General features: G+C 42.7%; 3 protein-coding genes and 1 non-coding gene across 9 annotated transcripts in view; all 4 read right to left on the minus strand.

Annotated features, from left to right (window-relative positions):
- The window catches only part of abi2b (abl-interactor 2b), an 11,747-nt gene extending 8,090 nt beyond the window's left edge, over nt 1-3,657 (minus strand). For all 5 annotated transcript variants that reach the window (XM_030781400.1, XM_030781397.1, XM_030781396.1 and 2 more), the window contains exon 1: nt 3,541-3,657. In XM_030781400.1, the coding sequence (XP_030637260.1) occupies nt 3,541-3,657 (117 nt within the window). The remainder of the gene's footprint in view (nt 1-3,540) is intronic.
- Nucleotides 3,658-4,003: 346 nt separating this feature from the next.
- On the minus strand, nt 4,004-8,808 carry cyp20a1 (cytochrome P450, family 20, subfamily A, polypeptide 1). 2 transcript variants are annotated; one of them, XM_030781383.1, is made up of 13 exons: nt 8,599-8,808; nt 8,182-8,231; nt 7,927-8,093; nt 7,079-7,224; nt 6,740-6,907; nt 6,537-6,615; nt 6,274-6,389; nt 6,087-6,141; nt 5,840-5,960; nt 5,181-5,292; nt 4,918-4,982; nt 4,734-4,823; nt 4,004-4,521 (listed from the first exon to the last, which is right to left on the minus strand). In XM_030781383.1, the coding sequence occupies exons 1-13, from the start codon at nt 8,668-8,670 to the stop codon at nt 4,371-4,373; spliced, it is 1,392 nt and encodes a 463-aa protein (XP_030637243.1). In that variant the 5' UTR covers nt 8,671-8,808; the 3' UTR covers nt 4,004-4,370. The 2 variants fall into 2 exon arrangements, with proteins under 2 accessions (XP_030637243.1, XP_030637241.1); XM_030781381.1 differs by having other exon boundaries at nt 6,537-6,680; nt 6,736-6,907.
- A 1,324-nt stretch (nt 8,809-10,132) lies between these two features.
- Nucleotides 10,133-15,137, minus strand: tmem237b (transmembrane protein 237b). The gene is made up of 14 exons (XM_030781866.1): nt 15,117-15,137; nt 14,898-14,948; nt 13,381-13,412; nt 13,216-13,229; nt 13,028-13,099; nt 12,778-12,903; nt 12,446-12,536; nt 12,111-12,271; nt 11,808-11,934; nt 11,461-11,652; nt 11,276-11,349; nt 10,992-11,079; nt 10,692-10,813; nt 10,133-10,256 (listed from the first exon to the last, which is right to left on the minus strand). Exons 1-14 carry the CDS (start codon nt 15,135-15,137, stop codon nt 10,192-10,194), a joined length of 1,236 nt encoding a protein of 411 aa, XP_030637726.1. The 3' UTR covers nt 10,133-10,191.
- trnal-caa (transfer RNA leucine (anticodon CAA)) lies at nt 14,374-14,483 on the minus strand. The gene is made up of 2 exons: nt 14,446-14,483; nt 14,374-14,419 (listed from the first exon to the last, which is right to left on the minus strand). It is a non-coding gene; the product is annotated as a tRNA-Leu (tRNA).
- Nucleotides 15,138-15,238: the final 101 nt, after the last annotated feature.

A 15,238-nucleotide genomic window follows, 5' to 3' on the forward strand; every position in this document is an offset into this window, starting at 1 on the left:
AAAAGAAAGAGCCAAGAGGTGGGGAGAGAGGGGGGAGAGAGAGAGAGAGCCTTTCGTTTTTTTCGTGGTGGAGGTATTGGGCTACACGGCAAAGCACGGATGTGGTTAAGGATGCCAGTGCGGCCAAGAAAACATGTAATTAGACAAATGTCACACCCGATACACACCCAAGTGCAATATCAGTCTGCACTTTATAAATCTTCATACCGAATCAGTGTATCGGGATGCAGGCGGATGAGTGTACACTTTCTCTCTCTCTCTCTCTCACACACACACACACACACACACACACGTCACATCGTTTTTGTATGCCTGTGTGGCCTGCTGTGGGGGAGGCTACGGTTGTGACAGAATTCTAGCTGGGGTTTAATGTCACATTCGTCATCGTTGGCTACTCGCTAAACGAGATTCGTATCAAAGCGAGAGCCGTCTCGACTCCGCCGAGACAACTTCCGTCTACGCACACGCTACCACACGGGTTGAATTTGAACCCTGTGGTTCGTTTAGCAGATTTTTGAAGGCAAATTTGCTTACGGTTTAGCGTCCAGATTTTTAATTAATAGTAAACACGCGGGAGGGCCAAGACCAGCTGCAAGAAGAGATAAATGCACGCCGACCAGCCGGTTTGGCAATTAGGGGAATTCTATAAATCTGTCCGCAGGTGTGTTTCCAATGACTTGGCATCTTCTCTTTCACTCTACATTTTCTTCAAAACAAACTGTACATCCACCAAGAAATAGAGAGGGAAAGACGGAGTGAGAGAGAGAGAAAGAGAGAAAGAGAGAGAGAGAGAGAGAGAGAGAGATGGAGAGAGAGAGAGAGCGAGAGAGCCTTGACCACAACCGCAACCACTGAAACTGTCTCTTCTGGCACCACAAAAACCCATCTGTAAGTCACACACACACACACACACACACACACACACAATCTGCCTTTACTACTGCCACATATCCACTGTGGTCAGAGAGATTGCAAAAGTGAGAATATCTACACTCAACATGTTTTGGCTCTCTGCTCTACAAGGCCATGATGTAAATATTTCAAAAGTATAATCTGGTCCCATTGAGAGAAAAAAAAAAAAAAGCATTCTTAAGTGAAGCGTGCACTATCAGAGAGAACAAAGGGCAGACACGGTGAAAGAGGGGCCTGACTTCTTTTCTACACCATCGTATATACAAAGCGCTGCAAATCCAAAACAAACAAAAAAAAAAAAAAAAAACCCCTCTCTGTATTCAGTAGACCTGTTGGGCTGGTGTTTACTAAAATGACCTCTGCAATGCCTGAGCTCTCATAACAGAGCACTGGCCACGTCCTACAACGGAGAACAATGACAATGGACCTATTTCATGACGAGCTAACTAGTGTACGATGCTGTTTAAAACAGGAGTGTATGGCAAAGAGAGAGAGAGAGAGAGAGAGAGAGAGAGAGAGAACAAGACTATAGCCATCAGGGTTAATAACCCAAGAAAAATAATGCAGCAGCAACAGAATGCCCTAATGAGTACACTGTGAAACAGACTGTAAACACCAATCTAAGATCAGCCTAATTAATGCCTTTTGTATGTGTGTGTGTGTGTGTGTGTGAGAGTGTGTGTGTGTCCCTTTAATTCTCAATTACTCTGAGACTGTGATTGATGAATGTGTATCAGCACACTTCTGTACTGAATTACACAAATCAGAGCAGATGTCAAGAATGCATCCTGAGAAGAGGAAGTGGTTTAGACGGGAAATATTCAATTTCGCTGCACTAGAAATATAACCACAGACTAAATCTGCATTAAAGAAAAAAAGAAAAAAAAAGTCCCTGACACCTGAGTGAAAGACAGCAAAGGAGAAACAGAACAAAACTGGTCTCAACCACATGTCGCTATTTTAGGTTGTATAAGTGTCTCCTACAGTGAACTGTAACTCAAGAGACCCTTCATAATATCTTTCTATTGAAATACCTTAAGCTTATAGCCTTGGTGTAGGCTCACAGCCTCTCTCTTCACAGTAGACATGGGCTACATGTGAGGGCTCTGGTTCTTACAGAGAGTACACTTTGTTCAGACCTCAATTTGTGGCACGTTGTGAAATGTGATGATTCAAACTGAATATCAGCGAGCCACTGACAACTATTAAATGTCCTTCTAAATCATTAAAAGTGAACAAAGAGAATGATTCCCGCTCGAACATACACAAGAAGAGGGGTAGCCCTCTACTAAAGGTGTCTGACTCATTTCGTAAGCATATCACACCTCTAGTGTTCCCTATGCATACATAAAATTCCACAACTTCAGTCGACAGTCCGTCGGTAACATTTTTATTGGTGGGCAAAGCATACTCTAGCAAATATTGATTGTTTTTTAAACACTATCAATAAGTTCAAATGTGTCGCACCACAATTTCATCAAAAAAACAAACCGGTCGCATACATAAATCAAAGACGTGACCAGTTTGTATTAAAACAAGGGTAACGTTGGAGATGAGTAAATGGCCACGAGTCTGTTGAGAATTCCCCTGAGCTGCCGAAAATAGTTTGCTGTGCTTTTTGTCCGGGGGCGAATAATAAAACAAGCTCACGGTTTTCTGGACAAATCACATCGCGACAGCTATCTTCAGTATGATAGCAAAAGCGTTAAAAAATCAAAATGTAACGACCCACAATAATTTAAAATATATTAACGAATATGTGTGCATGTTAAGTGATGCCTTTTACATAAAAAAAATCCATACATTTGTTACCATCAGTAACGAAGCTCATCTCCTAAACATACCTTAACCATACCAATGAATACAGCAACTGTCTATCCTCATTACCGTTAAGTGACGTTATATAAGTAGCTGACTACAAATTCTGTGGAAGTTCAGCAAATAATGAAACATTTTCATGTATCTTGCTGACCAACAGGCTGCTGGTATGGCTAGCCTATAGTTAGCGAGCTATTTACTTAGCTGATCATTTACCAGTCCATTAACTGTAAAAACAGTACACATGGATAGGGAGGTATAGAAAGCACGAATGTTATTAGCCAAGATAGCTAGCTACCGTTATTCGCCCGGAGTGTAGTGTAAAAATAAGTAAACCGGCCCCGCTTAGGCTTATGCATTGAGGTAACGTTATTGTTTGTTACCGTCCAGGAAAACAAACGGACTTATTAGCCGGTCAACTGGCTAACGTTACGTGAGGCTAGTCAACTAGCACATCATATTTGTGGCTACAAAACTGATCGTGGTGAACGGTGGTTTGAAACAACCATTTCGCTCTCAAATGACTGACTTTACAGCTTCGGGTACTGCATGTATCCATTGGGCACTGCGTTGTTATGATGGAGCATTACTTAAATTAATATGACCAAAACTGCCAGAACGTTTCGCGAGTGTTAGCTGATTCCCTGTTCCATCATTTTTAGGTAACACAGGAGTCAATCAATGCAGCTAGCTTGGTTACTACTGGGCACTAGCGAACGAAACCAAGGCAGTGAAGCCATCATTTAGCTGGACCCCGTATTCGTTAGCTAACTCTGTGCAATTTTACGTAAAACACAATCCGTTCATTACCTGGATGTAGTTGCTTTCACAGTACTCCGCGACTCTCTCTAAATTGGCAAAACTGTCAAGTAAAGCTCCTCGACCAGCGGGAATCTCCTCTTCCAAAAGCATTTGTAACTCCGCCATTTTCACATCTTAGTAGTTCACTGATGCTGTGTGGCAGCAGTGGAGTGCAGGAAACGACCCTCTACCCAACTTCCTCTCCCCTTCAATGAGTGAAATATGGAAGCAATGGGACCCGATTCCACAGTAAATTGAAAACCTAAATTAGCTTTTTGAGGTCATACAGATATGAGGTAATGGAATCCAATTAAATAGGTAGGAAGCTGGACATAAATTCAAGCAGAAAACACAACACGCCAATATTGTCAGATGAATGTTTTCTCTATATGTCTTCGTACCTTGGTCGAGTTTTTTTTTTTAATGCAATACAAAATAAAACGTAACTTTCTAATGATAAGGATTTTTTTATTCATATAAAAGTGACAGTGGAATTCCTTAAAACATATTTATAGGCACAGACACAAGAATATATGGAATGCTGGAAGAAAATTCATTCTGCTCCTCATTTCTCCTCTGGAATTGATGTCATTGCAATATCAAAGGCAGTAGACGGTCACTGGGCTCTCTGACATCAGGAAGACCACCTCAAGGAAATCCACACAGTCGTAAGATCAGTTTCTAAACAGAGTGATACAGACAATACAACCATGTCTAGGCACAAACGAAAAACCGAGGCACAACAATCACATCGTATTTGCAGTAGTGCAAAGATCTCGACAGTGGCCCCTGAACGCGTCGTTCCATTGGAGAGCTGCAGATGTAGACAAACTTCAGGGCTAGCTCCTTCTGCTGACAGTGATCCAAGTGTCATCCTTAGGCGTGGTTACCAACTCGTACCTCGCTTCAACAATCTGCCCCTCGACCCTGTGCAGCTTGAGTTTACGCACCAGAGAACTGAGGAGTACGGTGGCTACAGTATAAGCAAACCTGAGAAAGAGAGAGAGAGGGGGAAAAAAGGAGAACTAAAGCAGGAACAGAGTCGGAGAAACATCGACACAAACATTGTATGGACTGACTGTTCAAAATTTGAAAGCGCCTGGTATAGTTCCTCGAAATTTCAATGAAAGCGTGACAACGCCGGCTTGTCAAAACAAATAGTGTACAAACACAATTCGTCGGTTGGATTTCTTTCTGTTTACCTTAGCTCAGGGCAGGCCTGGTTTCCAGAGAAGCCCAGCAGAGAGAAGCTTTTTCTGACTGACTCGTCTGTGAATCTATCTGGGTCAAACCTGGATAGAAAGAGATGTATTCCTAGGGGGCACGCTCAATACCTCACCAACACGTGAGATTTAGCTTAAAGAAAAGCAGTGCGAACACACTCACCTGTACGGCAGCGTCCAAGTGTCTTCGTCTTGAAGGACGACACCCAGGGCATAGATAACCAGAGTCTAAAACAAATTAAAAAAAAAACAAACAAACAAAAGACATTAGTCAAATACAATGACCCAATCAAAGAGGGGTCCCTTTTAGTCCCTTTAAAATCTTGCTAGCGTACAAATGCGGCCTGAGTCACTGGCCGCTAGGTGGGTTTTGTTGCCCTTGTCAGAAATCATGATACAGACAGAATAAAGGAAAGAAACAGTAACCTCTTTAGGTATGACATGCTGATCCACTCTTCCCTCCACCTCCTGTAGTCTGGCTGCAATGGGCGTCAGTTTGGCCGTCCTCACCGACTCCTGCAACACCTGCTGGCAGTACCTGCGGCAACATAATTAGCACCGTCATTTAATTCAATATTAAGAACATATTAACTACATAATTACTGTTACTTAGTTGAATGTTAACTACATATTGACCATATTTTAATGTTTAAGTAATACATGTTTCCTTGAGGAGCATTTGTAATGTTTTGGTTATTTGCAGATGCAGCAGTTAGGAGAATGTAACTCATAACTCATGTGCTTTTCAATGAGAGATTAGTTTTTTTACTCGTGTCCATGCAAAACGACAGTAGAGAGTACAGGCTCCCTCTAGTGGTAAAATTGAGAAAAGGCAAAGAAAACGCAACTTCATTACAACATGGATAAGCTTTCAATATCCCTTACGATGCAAAATCCCACAAATAGATTAAATTGTCTCGCTTTTATTAGAGGCCACCGTATATAGACGTGCCATGCATAATGATTAAAATTGATTAAAAGCAATTTTGAATTTGAAGACTAAATTAAACACGACGAGCACAAAGTAACGGATCTTGGTTGGTTCCAGTTTAAAGCCAATGCTAAGCACAGGAGTATGTATTCACCTAAGCTGGGGGATCTTCTCCAAGGAAATGGGCTCCTCCCCAAGGACTTCAGTCAGCTCTTTATACAACTTCCCCTGGACTTCCTCTGTGGTGGACAGGAAGTGAACTGCCCAGATGCATACTGAGAAAACAGAACAACAGAAAGGGTTGGCGAAAAGGGGGAGAATGATGACGGAACTTACACGACACAAAAACGGAGACCAAATAAATGAGCAAAATATTAATACGAATGTTAGGATGGACTCACGATTGGCAGTGATGATGCAGCCTGCTAGAGTGAACACCATTCCGTCCTCCATCACCTGCAAAAACAAACAAAACACAACATGGCATTCAGACTGGTTGCATATGGGAAAAAATAAATGTTAGTTTCTCTATTAGAACTTAGTGGTATGTGTCTGAGGCCTTGTAAAGTGGTGCTTCTGTCATTTTACTTGTCTCTCTGTGAGGTTGGCTTGCTGAAGGGAGTCCAGGAATGTTAGCTGGCCAGGGCCACGCCCCCTTCTCTCTTTCGCCACGGATTTTAGCGTCGACTCCATCTCCGCAAGTGCTGTCGTCGTTCAAACACAGACATGAACGCATAGTAACCACGACGACGAAACTTAGAAAGTCAAGACAGATAAGCCACTGCTCCTGACATATAAATGCTAATCACCGCTTATCAGTCGGAGCAGCCGAAAGGTCAGAGGTCACTTACCGTTCTCATAATGAGCTTTTCTGTTGGAGCGCTTGTCCAAAGATCCATCCAAATAGCCTTTACCGATCTCTGACCAGATCTGTTCACACATACAATGCATATTTACATAGACAAAAAATTTACATAGACACACAGATGGTAATGCTGAAGGTTCAAATCAAGTTTTTACTCTTTCTCTTTCATGGTTATAAGCGCAAACTCACTGCCTCGTGGTTCTTGCGGAAACGAATGACCTCGGCGTCGTCGCGGAAACGGTCGCCCATGGCCAGTTGAGTGACAGCCTTCATGGACAGTCCCAGCAGATGAGCACAGAGAGGCATGTGCTGGGACTCTGGATAAGATTCCCACTTCCCAACCAACTCATCAACCAGCTACACACAACATAATGATGGGGGAGAGATGCACAGTCTTTGGTTACCTCCCTGTATCCTCCAAACCAGAAATTAACTGACTGTCCAACTCATAAAACATCCACGTACATGCTAGTAAGTGGGGTGAATACAGGTTGCCACAGACACACACACTGTAACACACTCACACACCTTCAACAGCAGAGGGAAGTTGCTCTCCAGTGTGGCGTTGATGGCACCTTCGTAGACCTTTTTTCTCATCATTGTCTCTGCGGCCCCTGTTCCTGAACTTGACTGGTAACCGAGCAACGACTTCAGCATTGTCTCAAAAGAGTCCGCTACAGAGTGGGCACAGACAGACAAAAAAACTCCCCATACATTCATGTCAGGTTTGAGAAAACAGCCAAATGTCTTAGCAGAAATGCTCGCTTAGCATATGCAAGGAATTAGAACGTGCATTACACTGCATCGGAATTGACAGTATCATATGACAATAGCAAAATGACCACGCTTGAAGAGGAGTCCCTGGTTCTGGGGTATTACAGGACACCTACTATTGAAAAATGCGGGGTTAAAACGCATTTTTACCAGATTCTTTTTTAAAGTAACACCTCGGGTCCTTAAACCGACATACTCTAGGACATGGAGTGACTGAATGGGAAACTTTCCAACTACTCATTCATTTCCCAGTTACCAGATACCCAGTTACCCCCTTACAGTCACTCAGCTGTGTTCACTGAACTGGGGGGGGGGGGGGGGGGGGGGGGGGGGGGGGGGGGGGGGGATTCCAGAAAGTGGGTTTAGTGAAAACTCTGAGTTAGTTAACTCAGAGCAAGTAATAAACCTCCTAATAGAAGAGCCCTATGGTTTTGTTTTGCTATGAGAATGAAGCCATAGAGCTCTTCTATTAGGTTAACTTCTACTTGCTCTGAGTTAACTAACTCAGAGTTTTCACTAAACCTGGTGGTTCCTAAACTCTTGAGATATAAACCCTAAATCCCTCAAAATGATTAGGTTCTCCCTCGTTATCCTGTACTTACTGGTCCTGTTTGGGTTGATGTGCTGCCGGAGCTGGTCCACCGAGCCAAGGCTGACCACTGGTCGCCGGCCGAACCAGAAGGACGCCACTTCACCAAACTCATCATGAAGACCAACCAGGAACTCATGCAGGCTTCCTCTGCTAACTATATCTGGCAGGTTTCCATCTCTGCGCAGAAACAGAGCAAGAAGACGGTAAGGCTGGTTTTACGGAATGACAGACATGTGAAAAGCAGCTGTGTGAATAATATACTTACTTCTCCTCTGTAGGGTTTAAGCCTGGAATGCCAGAAGCTCGTCTAGAGGACTAGAATGAGAGGAAGCAGGGAAGACATTTTTAGCTTCTACAGAACACCGGTAGAAGTTGCAGGATATCTTAACGATAGCATAATTGTTTATGGTTATGCAACTTATCTGACACGCTCTCTCTACATTGAAACGAATTCGTAATTACTGACACTGGTAGTTGTTGGTTTCATTATTGCAATTTCTGTCACACTCCAGGACAGTTTAGGAAACAAGCAACTGGCATAAACTGTTTTAATGTTTGTGGCACGCGAATGTTTTTACCGTATGCACCGACCAGTATTTAAATACTCAGCTGAAAGATCTGTCTTCGTCACACCGTTAGCTAAATAACAGTACATTTATAGTGTGTAACGTTACTTTCTTACCGGATACAAATATAGGACGGCAGCGACCAGAATTACAACAAATGTCACAGCAAATATAGCAAAATCCAACATGCTTATTGCGTTATAACGGTCTCAATACATGTGTTTCTCGACTGAAACCAAGTTTGAAATACTGGGCCGCCCCTACTCGAGGCTAAACAACTTAAGACCAAGCTAATGATACCACGTCTGCAATGGAAAGATCGCACAATGTCTGAGGTCGACTTGAATGTCTGAGCTGCAAGACCAAAGCAATGGATTACAGAGAGCGTGACTCCGTACAGATTGCCCTTTACGCTGATGTGACAGCAGTCACGCTATTACAATTACAAAGGTGAAGGTCAGAATGCTGGAAGGGAGACCAGCTCTTAGACTTGCGTATACAGACAGCCTCTGTCAGGAGAGCCAGTAAACCCTCAGAGATCTATGTATAATTCTAATTCTAATTCTAATTCTGCTTGATGTTGAGATGAGCACGTTATTGTGTATATTAATTTTCTCAGACATGGTAAACAAGCTCATAATCACAGACAGATGATCACAAATGGTCTCAGCATTATTTTCTCGGTTAAATCAAGCCTAAACAAAGACTCAGAAGTAGGCTATCAGTTCATTTTTGGTTTTGAGGAAAAAAAAAAAAAAGTTTTTGTGTGAGTTGGAGCCAATACAGGTACATTTCTTGAAAACAGTCAAGAAATTCAATCGTGAGAACACATTGCTTGTCTTATTGGCCTGTGCACGAGACTGTCTGAGGCCCAGAGTCACTAAACCAGCACGGTGTATATCACCCACTCTGAGCCGTCACCAAACATCAGCCACGAATACCAGCCGCAGCAGACGGTATCTGCCTATTTTCCCTGCTGAGGGTGGTCAGTCGTTAGAGTGTGAGTGTTCTTTCTTACCTCTGACTTTCATCTGGTTTTGATGGACTGAAATACTTCATGTGCTCTCCTCAAGAAATTATTTTCAAACTGTTATGACATTAAATCAATATTCCTTGACAATTTAAACCCACATGTAGAGCTCTTCTGTCCAAGAGCTGAGTACATTAAGTACACTGTCAGATTTTGTAGACATGCACCTTCTCCTTGCCGTCAATGCAAGTCCGCCTTTTTGTTTTCCATATGTGCTACTTACACCTTTGCTCTACTTGGTAATAACTGGTGTTTATCTGTTTGTTAGGCCCAGGATGTGTCTGTGCCCATGGTGAACTGAATATTTTAAACCTGTCCACACTGTGCCTTACCAGACTGGCAGGGGTCTTATCAGAAACTGCCACTGGACAACTGAAACAAAACACACAAACCCAAACCTGATGTTTGATTTGTTTTTTAATTTTTATTTTTCTTCTTTAATTTAAAAAAAATGCCTATCACAGAGATGTCCTTTAGTGAACCTTAAAACAATGTGGCTTTGTTAAATCAAACAGGCATAACTTCATGGCAGGAGTTTACAGTGTATTTCTGTCAGTGACTGCATAAAAATAAATATACAGACAGAAAATGGCAGGAAATAAAAAAAAACAACGATCTTTTACGACATGTGAAATGCTTTTACACAACAGAAAAATGGTGCAACAGGCTGGTCCTCCTCTTATGCTGTGATGTCAGATTTCTCCTCTGGCTTCGGATGCTCCACCTCCATACCCATTAAAGACTCTACGTTAACAATAAAAAAAAAAAAAGACAGAAAGGGAAACTGACATAAAGTCTGAACTGGACATATATATCGAGCCTCAATATTTTATAGAGACAAATCAAGTTTTATTTCACCATATATTCTACATACTGTATGTCTACTCCATAGAACAGAGCCCTGGTAAAACAGAGTATGTGGAACTTCAAATGATATTCTATTCTGTTCCCATTACTGTTCATTCATTTGAAGAGTTTAATAGAACAGGTAGAACTATCTCTCTCACACACACACACACACATATATATACAGTATATATACATATATATACACACACACACACACACGCACATACATATAAATATATATAAACTGCACTTCATCACCTTGCATTTACATGTGAGATGTATTTACTAAGAAATTATTTCAGAAAAGTTTCAGAGAGCAGACTGTCTTACCTTGTGTGTAGTCCACGTCAGGACCTGTGGACACTAGGACCCAGCCCAGCCCCACCAGCACGGTCACGACCAGATTCACCGTGATCCAGGGATACAAGATGGCTCGCTCCGAGCCTGGGATCCTGAACGGGGAGAACCGCATGGAAATCAAAAAAACAAGACACTGACGCTTTATCGCGTTTTATCAATATTTGCACGTGAGTTGTCCGTGGTTAAACATGGTAGGAATGACCCAGTTCTAAAGCTTCAGACTTAATATTTAGAGTGGAGCAGGGGGGAAAAACTCCACCTTAAACTCACCATAGTGTAGAGTTGGCACTGGGGTACAGATTGATTCGGTCACTGGTCATCTGCTGGCTCAGGGAGAGGACGAGGGCACAGAAATACACTGAGAGAAAGACAGAGAGTGAGCGCATGTGAGAGACAGAATTCAAATATGTTAGCCTTCTGAATAAGAAACTCCTTCCTTATCCTTTTTTGCTTTCACCTCTCTGTCGAGTTCTCCCTGAGTGAAATATATATAGAAACATCAACAGGTCTGTGTCTCTAACGCAGTATGTATGTTCTGCGGACGTGATACTCACAGAAAGAAGCCAGCGCCACTGGATCGAAGGTGACTAAACTTTTCAGTGCCACAGAGGCTTTGGCCAGATTCACCCTGAGAGACGGTAAACCGAAATAAAAGACTTTAGCAAAGAGAGAGTACAGAAAAACAAAGACGTAAAACACAAGGGACGCAACGCACGGACACACACGCCCATGTTTTCACCTGTCGAAGGCCGAGACGGTGCTGAGAGCCAGGAGCAGGTAGAGCAGGGACTGGGCTGGGTAGGCGAGGCTGCTGTACTGCTGCAGTAAGTTAGGCAGAGTGCTCATCTGTTCTCCTGCCAACATGTACACCACGATGATGTTCCACACTGAGTAGCCGGCCAGGAAACCGTGAGAGAACAGGCCGATAACCCTATGCGGGACAGAGGTCAGCAGGTCAAGGTGAAACCTCAGCAAATGTGAGACAGAAACTTAAAATAACAATACACATGGGCTTTTATACTGATATAAAGCAACAAACAGCTTGCCCACAGATTTATAGACACTATTAGAGTATAGCACACACACCTGAAGCCACTGTGGACTTTCATAGAGACATCTCTGGTGGTCCACAATGCCTGAATCTCCATGAAGTTTTGCTCTGTCTGATCGCTGGTCTTACGCCTGTCCACACGCTCCGCTGCCTGAAACCGACCTGTGCCCACACACACACACACACACACACACACACACACATTCCATGATTTACATTCAACAAAAATTAAAAATGAATGTTCATAGCCAGGTGAGACATGTGTTTTGGTGACAGAGTGAAGACGTGCACACACAGTCGTAATGGATTTGACCGTTCCACTGTAAGGCGAGACTTACGGTTCTTCTCCACAAACACCTTCCCCACGGGCTGGCTCTGCCCGAGAGGGGCCGAAAACAGAGAATGCTGGGGGATTGGGGGCTGGGCGTCTGTGATGATGTCATCGTCCTCCACGTCCAGCTCATTGGCACTTTGTGCCTCCGACACTTTTGCCTTTACTCTGGAGTAAAAAACAAGAAAGAGCAAGAGAAAGAAAGAAAGAAAGAAAGAGAGAGAAAAGAATTAAGAACACTACTTAAAAGATGTTTGGCAGATATTAAATGAGATATTAAAACATTCAGGAAAAGAGGAGTCTTGTTGCATTAAAACGTTTGTGTTCCCTTCTGTGACTCACCTCCTCTTCTTTGGTTTGCGTGGCACCTCCTCGTCAGTGTTCTGCTCCCCTGTCTCACCATTCACCAGATCAGTCTGATCTCCCTCTAAGTCTAACCAATCACATTCAAACATAATGTGACCAAAACATGCATCATTTACTATTACTGATGTTGCACAATTCAGATTTTACAATGCTCTGTCTGATTTCAGAAATAATGCTCTGTTATAATATTACACATATATGCAAAAAACAAGCAAAAAAACCCCCAAACTTTCTATTAAATCTAGTAAAACTGAACTGAACTAAACTGCACAAACTGCATTACTGAAACACAGTTTGCACTGGTTTACCAATAGTCTGGGCTTTCTTCTTCTTTTTTCTTCTCTGTGGTGGATTCTCCTGGGGCTCGGGAGTCAAAGGTTCCCTGCTCTCAGACTGTCTGCGACTGGCTACACTGCTCATCTCCATTCCTGGGTCTGGGAGAGAGGAAATAATCGTGGTCCAATCAGAGAGACGGAGCTCAGCCGTACACACTCATACACAGCGTTGAGCACACAGGCTCTGAGGGTAGAGTCAGTATCATTACATCTTTTAACTCACTTTCTGTCTCCTCTCCTGCATCCACCTCTTTCTTAGCCTTCTTCTTCTTGGTTTTGGGCGCAGGCATCTCATCTATCATGGACACAGAGTCCACTAAATTGTCTGTAGTTTGAGCTATTTTTACAATGCCATCATACTTATTACAGTGGTGACCATAGCAGAGACCATTAAAAAGCAAGTCCACTCACCAGCAGTGTCTTGACTTGGTTCATCCACAATCATTGGGGAGAGAGAGAGACAGAAAGAAGGAGGGAGAGGTTAACAGAGAATGGCTATGAGCTGATTTATGTAAGGTGGTTATATCATATCTATGAACAGTTACAATACTACAGCATTGTTTAGGGGGAATTTACCTTGGCATGGGGGGTAAGGAACGCTGACCACGCTGAGTAAAAAGAACGAGAGAAAGAACGTGTCATGAAAACATGAAAGAATAGAACTAAAAACACAATTTCATTTGTGAAATTTCACTTTCGTTTAAAATGAAAATTTGAAATGAAGTTTCATTTCATTCGGACAATTTCATTCGAAATGCTGAGACAAAACTGCTTGACAGAAATACAATCACTCTCCATGGGCAAATAACATACAGATATATATTTAGTGAAGAAAAGTAGGTTCAACAGTCAAAAAAAAAAATAAGATCAGAAAAACTAAATAACTATAAAATTATAAAACTAAATTTGTCTTGATGTGACACACCAGTAGAGCTGAAGGCCAGGCAACAAGACTCCCATCACTGATTCACATCACAGTCTCCACCGGTTACAAAATACAGTCTGCAGAAGAAATGTCACACACTCCACCGCCAGGAGCATACTGAATAAATGATGCCCTAGAGACGGGAAAACTTCTGACACGTGTCTGTCTCTGAGTGAAGGATTTACGGAAAACTCCTCTCTGAGAACTTACCAGAGGTTTCTTCGCCATCCCAGTAAGGAACAAAAGAAAAATGATGGGACACCTTCCCACAAATGCACACAAATACACGCCCTGCTCTGGTCTTATGGAACACATTAATCCTGAGCTAAATCTGAGAGCAAGCATCTGCCAGAGGGCAGGATTATTCAAATGGAGCTGTGTTACTCAAGACTGGAGATCAACAACACGTACCCTCAACTCTCTGACCTGTAACCATGAAGAGACTTCCAACCACAGTGGAGGCTAACAAGTTGACAGGCCTAAAAGCAAGATCAGACGGCTCCGCCGATGGCCTATACCTTTGCAGGGAAGGGGGTAAAAGTTCCTGGTCTGATAACAGTTCCCTCTTTCATGGCATCTAACATTTACATTCACTCTTTCAGCAGAGGCTTTCATCTGAAGTGAATTCCAGGACAAAACTCAAATGTCAGAAGTGGGATTCGAACCCACGCCTCCATTCGGAGACCAGAACACCCACATGGTGGAAGGTACTGAACCTTGAGTCTGGCGCCTTAGACCACTCGGCCATCCTGACACACGTTCATGAATTTACACATTAGGTAACTCTGAGGTTATAAAAACAAAAACAGAAAGACCAGCTAAAGTCTATCCTCTCAGATTAAAAGATAGAGCTGTCGGTTTACAAAACCTTCTGTAGACGTGCCCTAATGTAATTGCTCTTAGGTAACAGTTTTCCGTCAATATTCCAGAATGGGAACCCTTCCAGTGATGCACGGACTTTTATAATAGCCGATTTAGTTAAGAGATTACATAAATTAAAACTACCACCTGCTTCAGTGGACAGTTTGAATATTCCTATCGTTGTAAACCATCCAGTTGACGAAAGAATAACCATAAACTTCCAACCACAAAGCAGTGATTATAATGGACATCTCTGGTCATTGCGTGCTCGCAGTTTGGATTGGACTGTATGGTGTGCATTACTTACTGAAGATACTTGAGGGAGGGGTGGCAGCTCCCTCCTTCGCGAAGCCCTGACCTGGACAGCAGAATAGTAAATATCCAAAAGCGTTAGATAACGGTGTCTGACTAGTTGGATGCCTAGCTAGTCGCTCACATTTACATTTAACTCAGTTAACAGCTCTTGGTATGGATAAAGTTAGCTCTGTGCTGAAGTGTCTGCGCCAAAAAAAATCTTTCGACTCACCTTCAAGTTTTCGTCATCCATGACTTTGAGTTCTAAGTGAGTACGCAAGACAAGGAGTTACTACTGTATTCTGTTAGATATTACCTCATATAAAACCGTAGTTTGGCGCTAATTTGCTGGTA

The sequence above is a fragment of the Chanos chanos genome, chromosome 8 (assembly GCF_902362185.1).
Source record: "Chanos chanos chromosome 8, fChaCha1.1, whole genome shotgun sequence".
Classification (NCBI taxonomy): domain Eukaryota; kingdom Metazoa; phylum Chordata; class Actinopteri; order Gonorynchiformes; family Chanidae; genus Chanos; species Chanos chanos.

Coding starts and splice junctions, on each gene's coding strand:
- cyp20a1 (XM_030781381.1), bottom strand. CDS start 8,670: ATGTTGGATTTTGCTATATTTGCTGTGACATTTGTTGTAATTCTGGTC. Junction 4,983..5,180: donor AGCATGTCATACCTAAAGAG/GTTACTGTTTCT, acceptor AATTTGTTTTAG/ACTCTGGTTATCTATGCCCT. Junction 4,824..4,917: donor ACTTGGACGCTGCCGTACAG/GTGAGTGTGTTC, acceptor CTTTCTATCCAG/GTTTGACCCAGATAGATTCA.
- tmem237b (XM_030781866.1), bottom strand. CDS start 15,137: ATGGATGACGAAAACTTGAAG. Junction 14,949..15,116: donor TGGATGACGAAAACTTGAAG/GTGAGTCGAAAG, acceptor TCTGCTGTCCAG/GTCAGGGCTTCGCGAAGGAG. Junction 10,257..10,691: donor TGACGTGGACTACACACAAG/GTAAGACAGTCT, acceptor TTGTTAACGTAG/AGTCTTTAATGGGTATGGAG.